The 23,848-nt window shown below is 49.3% G+C and overlaps 1 protein-coding gene across 9 annotated transcripts in view; it reads left to right on the forward strand.

Moving 5' to 3' along the window:
* The window catches only part of CACNA1B (calcium voltage-gated channel subunit alpha1 B), a 186,446-nt gene that overhangs the window by 135,185 nt on the left and 27,413 nt on the right, over window positions 1-23,848 (forward strand). For 5 of the 9 annotated variants that reach the window (XM_032398848.1, XM_032398851.1, XM_032398849.1 and 2 more), the window contains 10 exons: window positions 2,618-2,755; window positions 3,542-3,743; window positions 4,025-4,189; window positions 4,490-4,600; window positions 5,017-5,100; window positions 13,582-13,587; window positions 17,202-17,318; window positions 17,718-17,783; window positions 19,135-19,226; window positions 21,479-21,623. In XM_032398848.1, the coding sequence (XP_032254739.1) occupies window positions 2,618-2,755; window positions 3,542-3,743; window positions 4,025-4,189; window positions 4,490-4,600; window positions 5,017-5,100; window positions 13,582-13,587; window positions 17,202-17,318; window positions 17,718-17,783; window positions 19,135-19,226; window positions 21,479-21,623 (1,126 nt within the window). The remainder of the gene's footprint in view (window positions 1-2,617; window positions 2,756-3,541; window positions 3,744-4,024; window positions 4,190-4,489; window positions 4,601-5,016; window positions 5,101-13,581; window positions 13,588-17,201; window positions 17,319-17,717; window positions 17,784-19,134; window positions 19,227-21,478; window positions 21,624-23,848) is intronic. The other 4 variants (XM_032398850.1, XM_032398854.1, XM_032398852.1 and 1 more) reach the window with 1 other exon arrangement.

Below are 23,848 nucleotides of genomic sequence, written 5' to 3' on the forward strand. Positions count from 1 at the left end.
GTAAGCTGAGGCAGGGCCGGGGGTGGGGAGCCCTGTGAGGGCGAGGGCGAGGGGCCTGCGTGGGGTGTACCAGAGAGCTGGGGGTGTGCCTCTGTCCCCAAGGCCACACCAAGGACTTTTGGCTCATTTTCCTCAGCAGAGTCAAGGACCAGCCACTTCTGAGGAAATGTTCTTCCTGCCCATAGACATCGGGGAACACATGGGGGCCACTGGGTATTGCTGAAGGGCTCTAGGCTAGGCTCTAGGGTCAAGGGGCTGCCCTTTCTGGACCTGGCCCCACCCCGGAGGAAACAGGAGAGGTGACCTGGGTGGGGGGGAAGGGAACTAGGGGAAATGAAGGTAGGTCCTGGTGTGGGTGCTGAGCAAGGCAGTGCGGCCAGCCCCTTCTCCACCCACAGGCAGTGGTCCCAGTTGCCTCTGTTCATGCAGTGGTCTCTTGTGTGAGTATGTTACCACATACTTACCTCTGTGTGCCTGGTGGACATCAGGGGTGTTTCCAGTCGGAGGCTCTCGTGACTTGTCCAGTGCACGTTTACTGGGAGCACACATACACCGTTCCAGGATGTGTGCAAACCTCGCAGTTGGGTTGCAGGGTTGTGCACTGTGCTTACGTTCAGCTTCTGCAGGTGCTGCAAACGTGTAAAGTCACGCTCTTGCACACGGATGAGAGCTCCAATACTCCACAGCACGGGCAAACCTGTGTTTTCTGTCTGACGTTGGGCTGGTGGCATTTCTCTGCGCTGTGATTTGCACTGTGTGGTAACCAGTGGTGTTGGGCCCCTCCCCAGGTGATCGACCGCTCAGCCGTCCCTGGGAAGGGTCTGTGCAAGCCTTTGCCTGTTTCCCTGTATGGGTTGTCTTTCTCTTTCTGATTGATTTGTAGGGATTTTGTAAGGTCCTGGATAGTCATCCTTTGTCAGACCTATGGGTTGTGGTTGTCTTCTCCTCCTTTGTGGGGTGCTTTCAACTTTTTAAAACATGTCTTTTAAAAAACAAAGTCTTGATTGTAGTATAGTCCAATTTATCTCTGTTATATTTAGTACTCTTTGTGTCCTGTTCAGAAAACCTATCTGAAGGCCAGGGAGAAGTCCTCTTATGTTTTCCTCTAAAAGTTTTATTTTTACCTTTCACGTTTAGATCTGGGATCTATCTGCGGTTGATTTTTGTGTGTTAGATGAGGTATGGATAAAGATAAATTTTCTGTAGATGGATATCCAGTTGACCCAGCACCATTTATTTGAAAAGACCCATCCTTTCCCCCATTTAGTGGTAGCCTTTGTTTTCACTAAGATATAATTCATGTGATTCATCCATTGAAAGTGTACAATTCAGTGATTTTTTAATACATTCACAGATATGTGCAATCATCACCACAGTCAATTTTAGAACATTTTCATAAGTTAAAAAAACATAAAAAACTGCCATATCCTTTATTACCCACTAGCTCCCCATCTCTAGCCCTGAGCACCCGTGAATCTATTTTTTTGTCTTTATAGATTTCCCTGTTCGTATAAAGGGAGTCGTAAATATGCGGTCTTTTCCGTCTAACTTCTTTCATTTCCTTCATGTTTTTGAGGTCACCCGCGCTGTAGCGTGTGACAGAGCGTCATTCCCTTTCATGGTTGGATGTTATTCTGTGCTATCGATGTGGCAGTTTCTTTATTCATCCATCTGTTGATGGGCATCTGGGTTGTTTCCATTTTTGGCTGTTATAACTGATGCTGCTGTGAACATGCATGTGAAGTATTTGTGTGGACAGATGTTTTCATTTCTCTGGAGTGTATACCTAGCCCTGGAATTGATGGGTCCTGTGGTGATTCTGTTTACCAGTCTCAGGGACTGCCAGACTTTTCCAACATGGCTGATCCATTTTATATTCCCACCAGCAGTGTGGGAGAGTTCTGATTTCTCCACATCCTTGCCAGTACTTGTTATTTTCCTTTTTAAAAATTAATTATAGCCATCCTAGTGGGTATAAAGTGATATCTCATTGTGGTTTTCATTTGCATTTCTTGGATGACTCATGATGTTGAGCATCTTTTCATGTACTTATTGGCCATTTGTACATCTTCTTTGGAGAAATGCCTATTCAGATATTTTATCCATTTTTATTAATCGGGGTATTTGTCTTTTTTATAATTGATTATAATATAGTTCTTTATATATTCTAGATTCAACTCTTATCAGAGAGACGATTTTCCAATATTTGGTCCCATTCTGTGTGTTGATGATGTCTCTGAAACACAAAGCTTTACATTTTGATGACGTCGAATTGACCTACTTTTTTTCTTTTGCTGCTCATGATTTTGGTGTCGTATCTAACGATCCTTTCCCTAATTCCAGGCCTCCTGTGTCTTCTTCCAACAGCTTTCTAGTTTTATCTTGTACCTTTAGGTCTTTGGTCCATTTTGAGTTGAGTTTTGTACATGGCGTGAGGTAGGGTCCGGCTTCCTTCTTTTGCAAGTGGACGCCCAGTTGTCCCACTCTCTCTGTTGAGAAGACTGTTCTTCCTCCATTGGATGGACAGCCCTTTCAAAAATCAGTTGACCATAGACAAATCAGCGTGTTTGGACCCTTTGTCTCTAACCTCTGACCTCATCTATGTTCTCATCCCCAGGGGTCAGTATTTGGATTATGAGAAGGAGGAGGTGGAAGCTCAGCCCCGGCAGTGGAAGAAATACGACTTTCACTACGACAATGTGCTCTGGGCTCTGCTGACACTGTTCACAGTGTCCACAGGAGAAGGGTGGCCCATGTGAGTGCTCACTGGCTCATTGTGGCAGATCACGCTAGAGCAGAGGGGCAGCTTGGGCAGGGAGTCTCAAACTCTGCATCCGTTTGTGTTCTAGTCATCCAGCAAATACACCATAGGCTCTTGCACCCACCAGGTAAGACATGGCTCTGCCTTCCAGGAGCGGGCAACCTGGAAAGAGGATGAGATTAAGACAAAGTACACAGCATAGTGATCTCCTGAAAATCGTTTTTGAGTGGCTGAAGGCCAGAGGGAGGTGGGGCTATTTGGTATCTCCCTGTGCTACCCTTCTGGCCTCAGTTAAGGGTAGACAGAGGGATGTATTTGTTCAGTGCCACACTGGATGACTGGGGACTTCCTTTGGGGCTGGGAGGACCACCGCTCAGAAGGTAGGATCAATGCTGTGCCAGGAGCCCAGGGTTTTCTAAAGGCAGGTGAAGCTGGGTATGAGCTGGTGAACTGGGCATGAGCAGGTGTGAGCTAGGAGTAAGCAGGGCAGGGCAGAACTCCTGGGCCTCCACCTGTCCTGGGGTTAGGACCTCCAGTCCCTGGAGACCTCCCCTTGATGGCCCTCCAACAGCCCTGAGTACAAGCCCTATCGGGAAGGTAGTCTACCTCAGGAGACTGCGGTCCTAGGGAGCGGGCTGAGGCCCGTAGTGTTGAGCATCCCCTTCCTCTTGCCATCTCCGGGCTCAGGTATGGAAGCCTCACCTGTGATACAGGTCTTGACTTTCCCATGGCTCTGTCGTCAGGGGTCCCCCTGACACTTGGTGTTTGCCCTTGGTGCAGGGTCCTGAAACACTCTGTGGACGCCACCTATGAGGAGCAAGGCCCAAGCCCCGGGTACCGCATGGAGCTGTCCATCTTCTACGTGGTCTACTTTGTGGTCTTCCCCTTCTTCTTCGTCAACATCTTTGTGGCCTTGATCATCATCACCTTCCAGGAGCAGGGGGACAAGGTGATGTCTGAATGCAGCCTGGAGAAGAACGAGGTGGGTGGCTCCCTCTTCTGCCCCATGTGCACGTGTGCATTGGATGCTCTGCTGGGCTCCCCTGATGGGCAGTGTGGGCAGAACCACTGGACTTCCCTTCCGCATGGTACTCGCTCACCACCGCATAGCTGGTGGCCAGCACAGGGGCAGGGAGAGACTGAGTGTGGCTGGTCAGGGCTGCCTGCGAGGATGGAAGAGACGGGTGTGGGGTGCAGTGGGTGCTGCAGTGTGGGTTCCCCCCACCCCCACCATGTTCTCAGTGCTCCTTTGTCCCCGGGCAGAGGGCTTGCATCGACTTCGCCATCAGCGCCAAGCCCCTGACGCGGTACATGCCCCAGGACAAGCAGTCATTCCAGTACAAGACATGGACATTTGTGGTCTCGCCTCCCTTCGAGTACTTCATCATGGCCATGATCGCCCTCAACACAGTGGTGCTAATGATGAAGGTATGTTGGCCCAGCACGGGGGACAGTGGGTGCCAGCTGGGGTGTGAGAGAGATGGAGAGAGAGAGCCATAGTTGCAGCTGATCACGTCCTGGTCAGCATGGGATGCCTATAGAAGCCCAGTGCCCTGGGTTCTCTGTGGGCTGAGATGGTGAGAGTGTCCTGGGAGAAAACGGGGAGAGCAGGGATGGGTATCCCTACCCTGGGCAGGCGTGCAGTTCTCTGTGCTCTGGCAGGAGGTCAAGGCTGGGGTGTCTTGGGGCAGCTGAACCTGTAGCCAATGGCACTTATTCCCCGTGCAGTTCTATGACGCACCGTATGAATATGAGCTAATGTTGAAATGCCTGAACATTGTGTTCACATCCATGTTCTCCATGGAATGCGTGCTGAAGATCATCGCTTTTGGGGTGCTGGTAGGTGCCTTGGCTCCCTCTTGGCCTTTTGGTGGTCTGCATTCTGGCTCCCTCTCTGTAGGGGGGATCTTCAGGGACTTGTAGCTTAGAGGTGGGAATTCCCCAAGCCCCCAGAGCAAATGTGACATTGTGGTGGCCCTGAGGAAGGGGCTGCTCCAATACCCTGAGCTGCCTGAGCTCTGCCCCTAGCCCAGCTCCTGGAGACAGGCGGGGCCAGGCTCCTCCTCTTTGGATACACAGCTCTCAGTTCTGCACCTGCCCAGACCCACAGGTGTTTGCTTACCCAGCTGTGGTGTCCCACCTGGGTGGCCCATCTGTCCCTTTGCTCCTTTCTTGATTAGGGGTACTTCCTGCAACTCCTTGCCTGGCAGAACACTTACCAGCCTCTAGCAGTAACTGCTCTTTTTTCTCTCCAGAACTACTTCAGAGATGCCTGGAATGTCTTTGACTTTGTCACTGTGTTGGGAAGTATTACTGATATTTTAGTAACAGAGATTGCGGTAAGTAGCGTTTCCTGTCCTTCCTGCAGGGCCCCAGAATGGTTTCCTTCTGGGCAGTGCTCCTCAGTGCGCCTCCAGGTTCTGAGTGTTAGCCCCTTCTCTCTTGCCAGAGTTCCCCAGGAGCCCCTGGAAAGAAGGAGGCTCCTCTCCAGAGGTGGAGTTGGGGATTGGGTATTGTCTTGGGAAATACTTTTTCTTGGATAAGAAAGTGGTTTCCAAAAGGTCTTCTAGTCTGGTGGTCTGAGAGTCACCTAGGAGCTTCATTGTAACAACTGACCAGGAAGACAACAATCTTTTAAATCTGTGTGTGTCTAACAAATCTAACAACTTGGCACCAAAGTACATGAACTAAAACCAACAAGAATTTAGAATATTTTAGAGTATTAGGTTTGTTTTACGTGTGTGTGTGTGTGTGTGTGTGTGTGTGTAAATAAAATGAGATACTCATTCATATCAAACATACACAGATTATATGTAAAAACTGACCAAGTGCTAAAATACGAAATTGTCTCGACAAATTTCAAGGAATCTGAATCATAAAGCAATGTTCTTTAAGTACAATGCATTATGTCAGAATTAAACGGCAAAAAATCTCATCTCAGTCTTAAGTTGAATTTTCTAGGAGCAGACACTAAGGTGGGGTTCTTGTACAAGTCATTTCTTAGAAAGCACTCCCAGGCAAAACCATGAGAGAGAGGTTTGGGGAAATGGATGGGTAAGAGAAGGAGGATCAGAAATGTATCTGGAGCCAAGTGTTGGGGTGCATTTGGGTCATCCCCGATGGGGGCTTGGAGACAGGGTGGTCACACCTCAGAGTTGCAGAGCTTATGCCTCTGTACTGATTAGTCCACAGCTAAGGGCTGCACCTGGGGGTTTGAATTGTCAGATACCTCCAGCCCTTCTGAGTGCACCCCACGTGCAGGCAAAGCAGGCTCTGGCCACCACTGGGGAGGAAGGAATATCAGGCTCCTTGGTAACAGGACCGCACTGGAGTACACGAGTGTCTGCTGTTACCCTGGCCCCACTCAGCTCTGCCCACATCTCACACTGGGTTCACTTCTCTCATTCTTCAGGAGGGTGCTGGTCACGATGTGTGGGAGAAGAGGGTTGGTAACCAGTTAGAACTAGTCTGAGTTAAGTTGATGTTCATTAACTTATTCTTCCTAACCCCTTTTGGGGTCCCCTGACTGGTGGCCAGCCTTCTGCCGCTCTAGTTCCTGGGCGGGATGAGGCAGCCCACACTGTCACCCTGTGAAGCCCAAACCCCTGCTTGTCACACCCTTGTGTGGTTCTGGCTGCCATAGTGGTCCAGTCATAATTAAGACTGGTCATAGAGCACTAGAAAGGCTCTAGTGAACCCCCTGATTTCCAGATAGACTTCTTCCTACCCTGTGTAATGGTAGCTCTGCCCTTCTCCATACCCAGCATCCAGTACCCTGGCCAGCCTGGAAACTCTGCTCTGCCTGCTGGTCTTACGGCATGAGGAGCACAAGTGACAGGGGCCCACCATGACTTTGGTGTTCCACAGTGGAAGCCTTCCCTACCCCTTGAGCCAGGACCTCTAGATTTGCCAAACCTAAACTTATGGAGATGATGAGAACAGAGTCTGACCTGGGTTGCTGGAGGATAGTGAGAGGGGCCACCCCTACTTCCACCGCTTGCTTTCTGGATCTGTGCAACAGTTGGACACCCAGTACCATCTCTTGTCTGTCAGTTCATCTTGAAGGACAATATCCCAACTCTGTGAGGTACATCACCAAGCCAGCGTTTAATCTGTGCCTTTAAGAGGCTTTTTCAGTGTTTTATGGGGTTTCCACCTCCTGAATGATGTTGAATATTATATGCCAGTGGATCCAGAGTCACCTGCTTCTTTGTACCTGCTTCTGCTTGCTCAGTTTGGAGTTGATGTTATGTGGAATCCAATATGGGTAAATCTCTGATACTGGTGCAGGCCAAGGTATTCCATGGGCAAAGACAAACCCACACCCAGAGTATGAGTGATCCCAGTAGAGACAAATCACTGCCATTTCCAGGTGAAAGGATTCTCATGTAAGCAAATTACCACCAAGTGGCTGGTTGACAGCCTAAAGCATGGTGCATTGTAGAGGCCTCGTTGACTTCTGCTCATAGTGGGCTGGGTGTTTAGTAGTGGTCATGGCTGGATCAGCCCACTTGTTGGGCTCAGGCACAGCCTTCATCTCAGCCATCATGGTCACTCCATTCATGGATCTACTATGTGAACACTGGGGCTGGTGAGGATAGAGGCTGGCTGTCATCTGTTGGGTAAACCATCTCAAGGCCTGGTTTTTAGTGCCCCTACAGCTGTGGATGCTCTGTGGTGGACACTGGTGTGTAATACAAGGACCTGCATGTCGCATCCATTCCCTAGGCCCATCTGGATGCCTTTCTCCAACCTTTGTTCCCTCCGGAGCCCTGGCCAAGCTTTAGCTCTTGCCTAAGGTCCTGTAATCCATACCACAGGCCACTTCTTTCTCCATCTGTGCCATGGCTGATCGGGTTCACCACCTAGAACTCTGCCTCACCACTGTCTTTCAGCTCGTCTCTGTGTGGGGTTCTAGTGGCACCAATGTATTGAGCCAACCGCTTCATATAACGGGCTTGAGTTTTTCCTCCTGGCTTTAGTGATCATCCCATGATATGTTGGGGTAGGAGTGAGCTAAGGAAGACAGGTGCAGCAAAGGTGCAAGGCCTGGGGCACTGGGCCACCTGTCATGAGTCTGTGCCCTCTAGATGTGCTTGGGTTTGGCCCTGGATGTAGCACTTCCATCATAACACTGGATTGTTGGCAGGCCTGCAACACACACTCATAAAGAGAAGCATTGGTGCCATAGACAGAGTTGTCTCCTGGTCGGACACGGTGTCCACCAGGGCCCAGCAGCAAGGAGTGGCCCCTCTCATTGGTGATGTCTTCAGCAGATGACATGCCCTTGCTCCAGAATCCTAGGTGTTTGCACTGACTTTTCTATGTGGGCTTTCCAGGGACTCCACACAGTGTCTTTATCTCCCACAGATACCCCAGCACTGTGGAATCTGTTGCATCTTATGGCCCACGTTATAGGGCTCCTGGTACTGTAGCATGGATCTACTAGAGAGCCCTCTCCTGCTCTGAATCCTCTCAAACCTAGCAGCTTTGTGTCATCTGATAAATGGGTCACAGCAGTATTTCTTCAGTGGTGTATGCCATCTCCAAAACTCAAGGAAGCCTACCAGGAGTAGGAAGTGTGAGGTGTGATAACTAATTTGTCTTGCCTCATACCACTGGTTGTAGTAGTCTTATGCATTAGGTTTCTACCTAAAATATGAGGAAAGAACATTCTAATCCTAAACAAATTCTTCCAGTGAATAGAAAAAGAGTGTACATTCCCTAACTATTTATATGAGACTTGTACAATCTGTACCCCAAAATTATTTAAAAGATAGAGTATAATAAAGGAAGTCATATTCCATGCTCACTCATTAACGTAGACGTAAAATGCATCAGAAAGTCTAATTTACATTAACAGATCAAAGAACACTATTAATGGGATCCTGTCATGGGTGCAGAGAAGACATTCAATAAAACTAAAATTGTATTCATGATAGAAATTATTAGCAATCTAGGAATTATTGACTTGATGAAGAGAATTTACCAAAAATCCTGTGCTAACATCATATAATGGCGAAATTCGGAAAGAATTCCCTTTAAAATTAGAAAAGGACAATACCTATAAGCACATTGAACTTCAGGGCCTGGTCGGTTCAATAAATTGAATGTCAGCTCCATGAAGACAGAGGTTTTTGTCCAGTTCACTGCCATATTCCAGTGCTTGGAATAATGCCTGACACTTCAGGTATTCAGTAGACACTTGTTGAATGAATAAGACAAGAAAAATAAAACACCTAAGTATTAGAACAGAAGTAGGCAAAGCTGCCATTATTCATAGATAACATTATTATCTGTAGATGAAATCTGGAATAATCTCAAGCTGCTAAGAGTGTTTAGCACGGTTGCTGAGTGGAGTACCTGAGTGAGGAGTTGACTGCATGTCATAACAGCATCAGCAGTCCTGGCTGTAACCCTAATAACATCCACACACAGGATCTTTATGTGGAAAAGTGCTAAACCTCAGGGAAAGATAGTAAAGGAGACTTAAATAGATGGTGTCAGCACGTAAAACAATAAGTAGTGTCAATTTCAGAGATGGTTTTGCCCAAATTGATCTGTAGGTTCAATGTAATTTCAGTAAGTGAATTTGTTTTTGTTTTGTCTGTTATGGAAATTGGCAAGTTGCTTCTAAAACTCATCAGAAAGAGCAAAGGCCCCTTAAATACTCAAGATACTTAAGAAGCAGAAAGTGCTACTGGGGCAGTGGGGGTGGAGAGGTACTGTTCTTGTTGATGATAAGACTTATTATAAAGCTAGAACATTAAGACTGTGGTGCTGGCTTGGGGATAGTAAATGAGCCAATGGACAGAATCAAGAGCCTAGAATCAAAATCACTCGTATATGGAAACATGATGTATGACTGTGCTACTTAGTGGGGAGACAATTCAACAACTGATGTGGGAATAATGATGATCAATATGGGGAAGGACAAATTGGATCTTCGCACCATTCACAAAAAAAAATCTATTTCAAATGGATGAAAATACTTAAATGCAAGAGGAAAAAATTTTAAAACTCTTAGAAGAAAATACAGGAGATTATCTTTAAGACCTTGGGATAGGGACTGATTGCTTAAGCAAACTATAGGAAGCACCATCCATAACTGAAAAAAAATTCTATAAAATAAAGAGTTTCTGTTTATCAAAAGAAGAAAGGACAGTCCATGAAGAGGGAGGGGATATTTGCATCACATTCCTTTGTTTATCCATTATAAATATTTATGCACTGCCTATCATGTGCTAAGCAGTATTCTAAGTGCTGGGACAAAAGATGAAAATCTCTGCTCTTCTGGACTTTCATTCCAGTGAGAGAGACACAGTGTTACACAATGAGAGGCACTGGGAGAAGGCACAGCAGAGAAGCGGTATGAGACACCGGATTGGGGGGAGGGGGGCTTTGATGGCTGTGTGCTCAGACAAGACGTCACTGAGTTGCTGACTTCCAAGTGAAGATGTCTGGGTTTGTGAGGACGTGGAGCAGGGGGCCCTGGGGGAGCAGCACTGAGCCTGGCACCCACCCTGCACCTGCATGCCTGAGGGAGGACGTGGGCACACTGCTGTAGGAGCATCATGAACAAGGGGGGAAGCAGCAAGGGCAGAGGAAATGGGGAGCAGGGAAGGGTTTGCAGTTGCAGTAAATTTTGGTTTTTATTTTGAGTGAGGTAGGAAGAGGAGTGACATAATCTGGCTTTTCAGACCAAACCTCTGGCTGAGAATATAGTGCAGGGCACAGGCAGAAGCAGCTAGGCAAGTTAGGGCTTAGTTGGGTTATCCCAGAAACAGACCCCAAGACAGGAGTTCAATGCAAGTCATTTATTTGGGAGGTGATCCCTGGAATACTAGGGGAACAAGGAAGTGAGCCAGGGAAGGGAGGCAGCCAGTACATGGTACTATGAAGTCAGTTACCACTGTGGGTCCTCATTAGGAGCCCTGAGCCTCTGTTATCCCAGCAAGTGGCGGGGTGACTGGGGTATTTTTCAGCAAGTACTGCTAGCTACTAGTTGAAGGTTGCTGGGGAGAGGGGGCCAGAGAATGTTAATTCTCTGGCACTTGTGTCCTGGCCTGGGAAAATTCTCAGGAAAAAAAGATGTGGATGCTGACAATTGAGTATGGGGCCTGTGAGGATGTGAGTGCCACTGAATGCCATAGCAGGGAGCCCGGCAGAGGGGCTAAGGTGAGAGACCGTCATTCTGGATGTATTTTCCAGTAGAGCTGCAGATGGACCAGATGTCTGTGTGAAAATTGAGCAAGAATGGCATCAAAGTCTGAGCAAGTACTTGGGAACATGGATTATCATTAATTGAAATGGGAAAGACTGTGGGTGGAACAGGTTTGTTGTGGACTGTTTGTACTTGTGGACTGGATGCAATTTGTACATGTTAGATTTGAGTTGCCTGTTGGCCTTCCTGAAGGAATCATCCAACAGGCCGTTGGACAGATGGGCCTGGAGTTTGGAGAAGAGATTCATGCCAGTCTCACAGGATTGGGAACCATGAGCATATAAGATGATATCAGATCCATGAGACTGAATGAGATCAATAAAGGAGAGAAAAGAATGAGCTACTGAGTTCTATGATGCACCAACATTTAATGACAAAGGCGTGGCCGGAGGGCAGAGAGGTTTTCCAAACCATTAACAAAGGTTAGTGTCCAGAATGTGCAAGGCTCTTCTGTGAATCATTAAGAAAAACAAAAGCAACCAATGGAAAAATGAGCTGAAGGCATAATTGGGCATTTTACTAAAAGAATAAGAAACAGAAATGACCAATTAACATAGGAAAAGCTGCTCACCCTTATTTGTAATTAAAGAAATGTAAAGTGAAATGACATTGAGATGCCATTTCACACCCTCTGGTTTGTCAGACGTCAAACGGGAATTCCAGCCATGCTGATGGTTAGCAAGTGGGACAGCCAGAACCTCCATGCTATTGCTGGGGGTGTTCGTTGGACAACCTTTTCGGAAGAGTGTGGCAATCCCTAGAAAGCTGGACATATGCATGCCTGCAGCGACTTAGACACATAAGCCAGAGGGTGTCTGGGCAGGTGACCTGGAGACACTTTCACACAGAGGGTCGTGGCTACCTTGTTCACAGTAGCAGCGGAACGCACTGATTGTCAGGGGACGTGAACATAGTGAAGTGCCGCACGCACTGGAGGGTGGTGGTCTCCGCATCAGGAGGGATGCTTCTCAGAAGCAGAGTTTGCTCGCCGTCAGCACAAGTTTGCCCAAGTCCGCGAAGGCTGCATACGGTAGAGTCCCATTAAAAGGCTAAGAAAAGTCAAGTATAACGCATTTTAAGAGTTTGTGGTAAGACAGTAAAGAAGAGCAATTATTAACAAGAATTAAGGGTAGCTACTACATCTGGGGAGGAGAAAGGGAGACAGGACGGGCTTCAAAAGTAATGGTGACATGCTGTTTTTTTTAAGCTGGGTGATGAATATATGGACATTTTATGATTTTTCTTTGAAAATGTGCATCCATACACGTATTTATACATATTCTTTTGTGTATGTGGTATGTTTTATGGTTTAAAAAAATTAATAATCCAAATAATGCGGGGAAAGTTCTGAGCTGCCATTTTCACACAAAAACCAAGGATGTTCTGTCACACCAACCATTGGCATTGTGGCACTGCCCAAGTGCTTCTCATCCAGAAATAGTTTGTACCAGTGTGGATTCTGGGAGGAGCAAGCTGGCTGCTGATCCTTACAGGCCTCGTCCTTGGACACAGGAATCTTTGTTCCCTGGATAAAGGGATCCAGACATTGCGCTCCCATCTGCAAGGGCACAGCTCTGGGGGTTTCTTCATGCGTGTGCCTCCTGGCCAGAGAGGGCGGACTGATGAGCAGGCATCTAGGGTGGGGGTTGCCAGACATGCAGAGAGCACGATGCCCAGCTGTCTTCCAGGGAAACCTCTGCCTCCAAGGAGGCCCGCACACAAGGCAGAGACCTTCTGTAGCGCAGGTGGCTGGAGCAGCCGTGTCTGTCCCTCAGCTGTTGGACACGCAAGGCCAAGGGGGCTTGTGGTTGTATCAGACCTTACTTCCAGTAAGCCCTCCATGGCTGCTGCCATCAGCCCCTGATGCCCAGCAGGGCCGGTGGGAGGGCTGAGGAGCCGCTTGGCTTGGAAGGTCTGCTGTGCCCTGGCTGCTAGTGCTCTCGGAGCTCAGTCCTTCACCCAGTTCTGCCGAGAGGGGAAAAGATGAAAGGAAGTCGTCGTGTGGATTAGTGGTGTCTTTATTTTTGTTCATTTGTAGTCACTTCATATGTTACTTTGTGAATGTACTTTTTTTTCCTTAGGCAAAAATATGAGTGTCAGTTCCCACCGCCAACTTAATCAAAACAGAGTAATAGTCTTAACCAGGGTCATGTAGAGACAGCATTCCCAAGCAAGCATAAAACTGACATTGATTTCTTTGCCTGGAAATAAAAAAATAAGTGTCTGTGAGTCATCTTTGGATTTGCATTACAAACAGGAATGCAAATGAATGCCACCCTGTCTGCATAACCTACAGATTTCAAAAATATGTTTTGATTTGATGTATTTTAAGCCAAATATGCAAAGTTTACTAAAATCCTAAAATTTTCCAGTGAGGTATTCAAAGTTTGAGTTTTTGCTTGTGTTGATGACTCATTTTCTCTTTTGTTTTCTGTTTTTGTTCTTGATTTACCTTAACCTACCTGCTGACTCACGCCATCCAACCAACATACAATGCGAAAACCATGTCTCCGTCTGTATGTTGCGCACCTGCTGCTCAAACATCCCAATTTGTAAATAATACGCAAATATCCATCCATGAAAACATCACATATAGGAAACGGTTGGTTTCATGACTTTAAACAGTTCTTAAAACTCCTTGCTTTGCTTGCTCTACTCCTGTTCTTCCATTTCCTGTGACTCCTCACCACTGCCTTCCTAAGGTGTGTGGTCAGAGTCTGGCAGTGCCCATCCCCTCTGGCCTCTTCTCCTCGGCTCCTGGGGTCCAGCAGGGGCTTCTGAAGGCCCTCCCAGGAGCCATTTGATTCAGGAACTGGCCTTGGGTCTAGAGAGGAGGTGGAGGGTCTTCTGAGTGAAGCGGGTAAGTGCCCAGTTTTTCTTGTTGGGATTGGGCTCAGAATTGGAGGGATTTTGTAGGACATGAGTTTGGACCTGATCCTGTAGAGTCCATGGTTTCTCTTGCACCATCTCCCTTCTGCTCTGTCCCCACTGTACCAACATACAAGGCTGGTTCTCCCCAGTGGCCTCTGACGATGTCTCCCATAGCATTCTCCCTGGACATGCCCTTCTATAGGGAACCCTCTCTGGGTCTCAGGGCTGGAGGGGATTGGAGATTTTGTCTTCATGATTCAGAAAGGGGTGGTGTAAGGCCTAATGGAGTGGGAAGAGGGTCTGCCCCCAGAGAAAGTGAAGCTCAGGGCTCTTGCACCCAGGCATCGTTGATCCACTTGTGCACCCTTGCTCAGTGAGCTCGTGTGGAGTACAGGTAGCATGAACTGGGGCTTCCTTCCAGGCCTTCAGTGATGTTTGAGAGGAGAGCAGATTAAACTGAAGCTGTGACTGGAAATTCACATAAAGTAGCAAATATTTGAGATTCCTGTTACAGAAAACAAACACTAATGATAAAGTATTTCACAAGTGGAGCAGAAGATCTTGAGTTGTGAGAAAATGCCATTTGATGCCGCAGAAATTTTCGACTCACTCAGGCCTTTTCGTGGCCATTTCCCGTCCACTTGGGAAGAGCACCGCCCCCCCCACCCCGTGCCCTTCCTCGTCCTCCAGAGCACACATCATCACCTGACATGCTGCGCATGTTGGGGTGTACAGAGCTTTTCTTTTCTTCATCGTTGTCCCATGAGAACAAAGCTGATTAGGAGAGCAGTTTGTTGCAGCGTGGACTGTGGCCCCCAGCAGATGTGCACGGGTCACTTTGCTCGACCCTGACTGGAAACAGTGATGTACCTGGATGCGGGAGAGGCTGACCTGGGCCTGAGGCCTGTTGATCCCCTTTGTGCGGGCCGTGTTTCACAATGCCCGGCGTACCTTTAAATCCCTTAAATCTCAGACTCCTCACTGTCTGGGCACAATGTCCTCATGTCTCCATCTTGTGGATGAGGAAGCAAGGGGCTCAGAGGAGCCAGGGACCAGTGTACCCTCAAGGTGAATCAGCTACCACATTGAAAGGTGCGATGATGCATCTTTGGGGTGCTCTAGACCTTTCCTGATGCAGAGGCAGATGGCAATAAGGCAGGGCCTGGCTTTGAAATAGTAGGTGAAGTAGTAGGTGCTCTCTGGTGTGACAGGAACCACGGACTCTGGGAGGATGGGGCAAGCTCTGTCCACCTCCAAGGGGTTGGCCGAGGCCAGAGGCGACTAGCCGTGGGGAGGCTGCCGTGTGTTTGCTGCCCCCTGCTCTCCTGCATGTGCTCGCATGGTGGTGCTGGGCAGCTCCCGCCCTGGGCGCAGCCACGGAGTGCTCTGCCTGCCACGCTGTGCTCGGTGTGTCTGTGGCTGCTGCCGCCATCCGTCCTCATGGCTCTCTAGGCTGTCTGTCTGTTGCCACCCCCACCCCTCTCCCGAATGCCCCCTGGAGCCCCAAGAAAAGACATCTGGGAGGAGGGGTGAGAACTTGAGTCTCAACAAGCAGTAGTAGGTGACTTGTTGAGCTTTGCGTTCATGCACTAACTCTGTGGATGGACAGTGCCTTCCCCTGCCTTGTCTTCCATCCCTTCTTTCTCACCCAGAGCCTAGATTTTCCCCAATATCTCCAGGAAATCTTGTCTGTGCCAGTGGCCTGAGCAGAGTGCTTTGGGCTGGGCAAATGATAACTGTGTTATCACAGCCTTGGCCCCTCCAGACCCAAGTGAGCAGGTGCTTTAGAGGCCGGGCCCTTGGAAGCTCCCTCCCGTTCCTCTGCTTTATTGTCTTGTACAAAGGATTTCCCAGCACTGTAGACAAAGTCTCCCTTCCATCTCTGTGCCCATCCTCCCGAGGTGACTGGCTCATTTGAGAACCTGGGGCCCACGGGGCGGGTGTGGATGTCTCTTGGCCATCCTGTACCACTGAGATTCACTTTCCCCAGCACAAGCAGGTGAGGGAGTGCTAGGCAAACTGTGTGGCCTCCAGGGTCACACCTCAAGGTCCACTCCTGCCTTCTTGCTGATCTGGACCACAGTCAGCACCTCCCTGTGACTACCAGACCTCCCACCCCATGGCTCCAACATCTAGCCCTCCAGCAGAGGCAGTCTAGTCTCCAGCCACCCCGGTGGGAACCGAAGAGGCAGACAAGGGCTGGGTTGGGGCCACTGTCCTTAGAAGTAAGAGTGAGACCTGCCTCTCCACCGAAGGCCTCAGCCCAGCCAAGAGCAGATGGGCAGCCCTGGAGGAGGGCGGCCAGCTCTCCCCAGGCTCCCCATGCCTCCTGCATGTGCTCTCCTACTGCTGCTCTCATTCAACATGTCGTGTTCTTTTCTCTTCATCTGACCACTGAATCTGGCGATACGATGTGTCTAGGCCTGAGCTGCTTGCATATGTTAAAATACCAAAGTGGCAGGAAGCTGCTGTCAGGCTGCGTGCGGGCACCTGGTCTCCAAGCAGACAGAGGGTGGGAGGCTGCCCAGGGCCACAAGCACCCCCACATCATGGACACCGTCCAGAGCCATGTTCCCTGAAAGGGATGTGCCAATAACTCAAGGCGCCCCTGGGCCAGGGTGGAAGCCTCACTCCCAGGTAATCTGTGGAGTCCAGAGTTTATTGCTTCTTTTTGTGCTTGATTTTGAACCTCTTGGATGAGGGAGCAGTGCTAGATACCCTGGGATCTCTGGAGTTGAGACCATTTGCGGATTTCATAAGTGGCTTCCGTGGTGTGGGCAGCAGGATCGCCAACACTTACCCTTCCTATGGTGACTTGTCTGCAGGCACCAGGAGCAGCCCCAGAAGAGATGTTTGCCCCTCTGCCAGGTCCCAGGCAGCAGGGGCTTTGCTAGCCGTATGGAGAAGCGAAGGGCCCTTCAGAGGCTCTTGGTGAAGAAGCAGCCCTGCCCGGCACTTGGACGGCTTGGCTGTGTCTTGCAAGAGGCGGTCAGTGTTAGAGGCCCATCCACAGTTGGTCTCCTGGCTCCACCTGGCAGCAAGGAGCTGCTTCTGAGAATTTTTCTCTCTCTCCCTCCCTGTCGGGGGCAGGGGAGCCTAAAGCGGAGGGGTTTCTTTGATTTGCTGCATGAGAAGTGATTTGCAATGACAAGCTTTACTTTTGGAAGGTTTTCTGGTGGCCGATTGCTGCTTATACTGTAGAGCAGTGACGTTTTGTTCGATCTCTCTTTGTATCCACTTTTCTTCGGGACCACAGCACGCCAGGGAGAGGTGGGTGGGGAGCAGCCCCTGCAGTTGCAGGAGGCTGGCCTCTGCAGGTTAGAGAACAGCCTCTCTTCCCTACAGAACAATTTCATCAACCTCAGCTTTCTCCGCCTCTTCCGTGCTGCCCGGCTCATCAAGCTGCTGCGCCAGGGCTACACCATCCGCATCCTGCTGTGGACCTTCGTCCAGTCCTTCAAGGTGAAGCCAGGCACGGCCCTCGTGCCCTGACCCTCCCCTGTGTGATGCACAGTGCTGTGGCCACCACCTCCTCCTTGCCACCAGAGCAGCCCCTCCTCGTGGAGGCTCCTTGTTGGCACCCGTTATCCTATTGTAGTTTACAAAGACATTTTAAGTGATCCAGAGAGCATCTTGGTAATGCTCACTGACTCTGAGGTGGGTTCTATGACTGATTATAGACGAAGGAACTGAGGCAGTCTCTTGGTGGAGGGGCTTCATGGTCAATGGGGGTGGATCTGTGGTCGCTGGGGTCTGGGTGGCCCCAGAGACCCGGCCACCGTCCACTCTGCAGACGAGGCCTGAGCAAGGTAGCTGGGCAGCCCTCCCTGGAGCTGCCCTGTCCTCCATGTGTCTCCACAGGCCCTGCCCTACGTGTGTCTGCTCATCGCCATGCTGTTCTTCATCTACGCCATCATCGGCATGCAGGTGGGTGCGCCTGATGGGACAGGGAGCAGAAGGGGCCCCTGTGCCCTGGGGCAAAAGGGCACTGATCATGGTCATCAAATGGTAACAATGACAGATTGGCACTTGGGGAACATTTCTATGTTTGAAGCACTTTATGAACTTAATTCTCAGAAAGGCTGTTCTACCGATACGGACACGGAGGCTGGGCACCACGGGTTTGGGCCTGTCACCCAGAGTCCACTAGTGAGGCATAGCTCCACCGTCTGCGGGAAAATGCTCTGCTGTGCTCCTGAATGGAACCCCATTGGGCTGTTAGGGTGTTGATGGGCATGTTTGACTGGGTGCTGGGCCCCCGTGGTGGTGGAGCCTTTGAGCACATCTGCCTGGTGCTGAGTGGCTGGCAAAGCACCAGCTGGTCATTCTGTTAGTCCAGAGAGTTGACCTGATCCTTTACAGGAAATTATATATCACAGAAGAAAAAGTGAACAGCATCACACCAGATCACTGTACTGTCAGATTCAGCTTGGATAAGTTAGATTGCCTTTATTTTGCCGAAGAACCCTTTGTCAGCTATTTGGAAAAACATTTAAAAGACACAAAGCAGTGTTCCAGTTTTAAATCTTTGGCATCTGGCCACTTTTCAACAGTAGGGTGGGAGATGGATCCAAATGTTAAATTATAGTGGGAGAAGCCATTGTCTTAAAGGTTAGCTGAAAACTGATTTTTAAACTCTACTTCAAGGATTAAAAAGGTTCTCTTCCTTTAAAATTTGCTGAGATCTGATGCTATTTAAAAAATATATATATTTGTGCCCGCTTTGGTTTGGGAATTTATAAGACCAGAAGGGTCACTGATCTTTGTTTTTGGTGAATATGTGATAGTTTATAAATTTTTCAGCCAGATTCCAGATTTTAAGCCAAGTACAGTTACTGACTTGTTTGCATTCCTAACACTAAAAAGAAATCAATTAAAATGGATAAAAAGCCCATTGTGATATTTGCACAGAAATGTAAAAAGAAACTTTCAAGTTGACCTCATAGCTATTACCAATATAATTACTGCTTTGGAGTCACTGATGACAGAGTGAACTTTCAAGTGCTTCCTGTCTTATATATAGCGCAGCCCACGTAGACTTAGCTCCGGGGGGCATTTGTACTCGGCATGCAGACTTGCGGTTGTAGACGTGCGGAGCTGGGGGGGCGGTGATGTGTTTGGCTGGAAGTGCTGGCCCCTCCAGCCCCTGCGGCAGTGGTGGTGGCTAAGGGCGGCATCCTGTGCCTTGTGGGTCCTCACGTGCACACACCCTCTTCTGCCTGGCCACAGCTCCTGAGGACCCAGCAGTATCAGCCTGCAGCCTTCTTTCTCGTTTCAGGTTTTCGGAAACATTGCCCTGGACGACGACACCAGCATTAACCGGCACAACAACTTCAGGACGTTTCTACAAGCCCTGATGCTGTTGTTCAGGTGCGTTGTCTGGGGGTCAGCGCAGGCTCAGAGGCTCCTCCGTTCAGGAGCGCCAGGGCGTGCGCCGACCCAGAGGGCCACCCCCCTCTGACCCCAGCTTGTGCTGGCTTCCCCTCAGTGGGCCTTCCCAGCTTCTTCTCCCCTTTTCCTCCTTCCTTCCCTAAGGGTTCCTGGGCCTCGGGACAGACGGAGGGGAAGCCCCTGAGGGAGGTCAACCTGAGAGCCCCAGGTGAGGCTGGCCTTGACCAGCTCAGCTCAGATCCCTGGCGGGGGCCAGAAGGCCTCTGGTGAAGCTGCAGCCAAGGGTCTGGGAGGACAGAAGGTGTCCAGCAGGGCCTTTTTCGGTGTGCTGGCCGTAGGCTTTCCATCTGCTCACCTTGTTGACTGCAGGGTCTGTGGGATCGGGGGCCGGGGGGGTGGGCAGAGCAGGGCAGGGGGACACAGAGTGTGTTACTCAGGGACCCAAGGAACTCAGCTGGCCAGAGCCGCTGGTGTGAGTGTCTCCACCTGCCCCCCATGGCTCACAGGACTGCAGTTCCCTAGGCTCCAGGCTCCAAGGCAGGCAGAGCAGCTTGTTTCTGGCTCAGGCGCCTCCCTGTGTGCTCGACAGGGCTGCGTGTCAGCTTTTGTTCCGAGACGTGGCACACTCTCTGTGGGCCATCCTGGTTTGGGGGCTGTGGGGAGGGGGTGAATGTGTCTCACGCCTCCAGGGTCCCCTTCGTTAAGGCAAGCCCACCACATGACCCTAGGAGGGAAGAAAGGAGCTCTTCGTGGGGACTTGTGGAGGAGGGGTGCTGACATAAAACCCTGCCTGGGGCTCCTTCTGGAAGTGCCCACACGTGTGTTTGTTTATGCAGGTGCAGCAGGATGCTGTAAGGCCTGTGCTGGGGGGTGCCCAGCACGGTTAATCCCAGGCAGATGCATTCCAGGGCCCGTGGAAGCTCTTCTTTCTATGGAGGGAGATCAGACCGATCTGCTTAGCTAAGCTGCCTGGAGAGAGTTGTCTGACTCTTGTTTTTTTAGTCAGATGGACAAATATCCTTAGGCCTACACTTTCTCCAAATGACATCATTTCTCTGGACTTTAGCTATTACGTTCATTTCATCTCTTCATTTATTAATGTCCTGCCTCGTGCTATAAGATTGAGGCAGGCCTATGAAACCAGCCTTAGTTTTAAGTCTTTGTTCTCAAAGATCTCTTTTCCTCCCTGGTCTCTGTGTCACATGTGAGCACCAGTATCAGTCAGGCCTGGCATTGGACAGCTGCCCTGCAGGAAAAGCCCCCTACTCCTAGCCATTGTTAATGGGAAGTGGGCTCAGCTTGTGCCCAGAGCTGGCCACACAGGCACACCCCGCTGGGGGCGGGGGCACCCAGGCCTCTGGTCCGCCTGCAAGTCTAGCGCACATCTGGCCTTCGTGCTGGCTGCATACCCAGGGACCAAAGTCCATGAAGAAGGGTCCTCCAGGGTGGCCCCTCAGGCTGGTGGGGTTGTTCTTGGTGTGTTCAGGAAACAGCAGACGCCGGTGTGGCTGGAGTGGACCAAGCAGAGACCACTGGGAAAGAGCAGGCCGCGAGTTTCACAGAGCTGTGGGCAGTTGTGTGAATTTTGGCTTTTGCAGTGAGTGAGGGGTCATTGAGAGGAGAAGTGACCTGATCTCACCTGTGTTTAGTGGACCCACTTGGCTGTTGGGTGGGGCAGAGCAGGAAGATCCGTGAGGAAGCTATTGCAGAAGCTCAGGGGAGGTGGTTGTTGCTTAGCCCAGGGTGTTGAGAAGTGGTGAGAGTCTAGCTGTTTTTTGGAGGTAGATGAGCTGATGAAGCTGGTGAGAAGGAGTGGAGGCAGGGAAGCCTGCAATATATTTGGCCTAAGAAACGGGAGGGGTGGAGCCCCCATTTCTTGCATCAAGGAAGGCTGGGATGGCACATGCTGGGTGAGGGAGGCCAGGAAGGGCTGTGTTGGCTCCGAGGAGCCAGAGGTCCATGAAGGGGCGCTCACCATGGTGCTCACTTTTGGTGCAGTGCCTCGTTTTCAGTAACTAGTTCTTTCCGAGTTAATGATCAATTTGAAAACCTAATGCCAGAGGATTCTTTTTAAGAAGTAGGCGTCTCTTACCCAGACCTTACATATGAGTGGGTTCTCTGCGGGAGGGAGCCCAGGGAGGGTATGCACTTGAGCCAGCTCTTCTGAGATTCCTTTTCAGGCTGGTCTGGACCTTCCTTTGTGGGTCTCATGGCTCTGCCCTTCTTCTCAGGAGTGCCACTGGGGAGGCCTGGCACGAGATCATGCTGTCTTGTCTCAGCAACCAGGCCTGTGATGAGCACGCCAATGCCAGTGAGTGTGGGAGCGACTTTGCCTACTTCTACTTCGTCTCCTTCATCTTCCTTTGCTCCTTTCTGGTAAGTCCTGGTCACTGTGCCCATGTGTCCGCCTGTCTCAATCCATCCCAGGCCCCCCCTACATCTCTCACTGATCCCTGATACTGATTCATGTCACATTACAAGCTGATTCTGTGTTGATGGTCCTGTTTCCCCAGAGACGATGACCTCTAAAAGGACCCACTCTGTAATGAGCTCCTGTGGGCCTTGCCTTTCCTTCTCAGAAAGGGTTTTAAGTTTCCACGGGACAACTGTCCTTTAGCCTTTAGCCTCTGCCATGGTGATGAATTACAAAGAAGCAGCACTCCAGCTGGTGTGCCTGGGGCAGATGAGCCTCAGGAAACTGGTTGTTGGGGAGGTAAGTGGGCTAGGTTCAAGTCAGCAGACACTTCTGGGAAACTTTGAGCAGGGGCATGACACAATCTGGTTGATATTTTAAAACCTTGCTCTGGCTTCTGGTCAGGAGAGGTGAAGAGTGGTCAGGAGATGGTTGGAGGTGACAGTGCCCAGAGAAGGGTGGGGATGAAGGGAGTTGAGCTGCATTTTAAAGACAGAGCCAACACGACTGATGAGTAAACACAGGCATGAGAGAAGAAGAGAAAGAAAGCGGCACCTGCCGTTTGCTGGGGTGCTGGAGACACAAGCCCTCGTTCACTGCCAGTGAGAATGTGAAGAGGTGCAGCAGCTGTGGGAGACAGTATGGTAGCTCCTCAGTAGATTGAAAATAGAATTGCAGTATGATCCAGCAACTCCACTTTTGGGCATATGCCAGAATTGAAGACAGGGACTTGAATAAATATTTGTACACATACGTTCATAGCAGCATTATTCACAATGGCCAGGAGGTAAGAGCAACCAAAGTGCCCATCAACAAGCGATTGGTACACAAAATGTGACATGAACATACAAGGGACTATTATTCGGCCTTAACAAGAGAGGCAGTTCTGGCCCATGCTTCAATATGAATGAATCGTGAAGTCGTTATGCCAAGTGAAATAAACCAGTGACAAGAGGAAAAATAACTGTATGGTTTCACCTATCTGAGGCCCCTCAAGTGAAGTTCATAGAGACAGAGAGCAGGATGGCGGGTGCCAGGGACTGGGGGAGGGGGTGGGAGTTAGTGTTTAATGGGGTCAGGGTTTCAGTTGGGGAAGATGGAAGAGTTCTGGAGATGGATAGTGGGGATGATTGCACAACAGTGTCAGTGTGCTTGATCGCCACTGCACTGTGCACTTAAAAGTGGTTAAATTGGTAAGCTTTTTGCTATGTATGTTTTACCACAATTTAGAAAATGGTATTAAAAAAGAATTAACATAAATCCTATCCAAACTCTTTTTATTTTTTTAGAGGGGGGAGGGAAAGAGGGAGAGAGAGAATCTCAAGCAGACTCCATGCTGATTGCGGAGCCTGACGTGGGACTCCATCTCACGACCCTGAGATCATGACCTGAGCTGAAATCAAGACTCGAATGCTTAACTGACTGAGCCAACCAAGTGCCCCCTATTCAAACTCTTCCAAAAAGTAGAAGAGCAAACACCTCCTAACACATCCTGTGATGCTGCCATTGTCCTAATACCAAAGGCAGGCAAAGATGCCACAAAAAAAGAAAACTACAACCAATGTCCCTGATAAATATATAGTAAGAATCCTGAACAAGATACTAACAGACTAGTTCCAACAACACATTAAAAGGATTATACACCATGATCAAATGGGATTTATCCCAGGAATGCAAGGATGCATTTTCAACATACAGAGATTAACCAATGTGACGAGGAAAAAACCCCACATGATTATCTCATTGGTGCAGAAAAGCATTTGACAAAATTCAACACCCTTTCATGAAAAAAACACTTAGCAAACTCGGAGTAGAAGGGAACGTCCATAACATGATGAAGGACATTTATGAAAAACCTACAGTTAACATTATACTCAGTGGTGAAAGACTATAAACTTTTTCCCCAAATAGCAGGAAGTAGACAAGGATGCCCACTTTTTTTTTCTTTTTTAATTATGTTATGTTAATCACCATACATCATTAGTTTTTTGATGTAGTGTTCCATGATTCATTGTTTGCATATAACACCCAGTGCTCCATGCAGAACGTGCCCTCTTGAATACCCATCACCAAGGATGCCCACTTTTTATCACTTTTACTCAACATCGTGCTGGAAGTCCTAGTTAGAGCAGTTAGGCAAGAAAAAGAAATAAAAAGCATCCAAATTGGAAAGGAAGAAGTAAAGATA

This window comes from Phoca vitulina, unplaced genomic scaffold, assembly GCF_004348235.1.
Source record: "Phoca vitulina isolate PV1807 unplaced genomic scaffold, GSC_HSeal_1.0 scaffold121, whole genome shotgun sequence".
In the NCBI taxonomy this organism is placed as follows: Eukaryota; Metazoa; Chordata; class Mammalia; order Carnivora; family Phocidae; genus Phoca; species Phoca vitulina.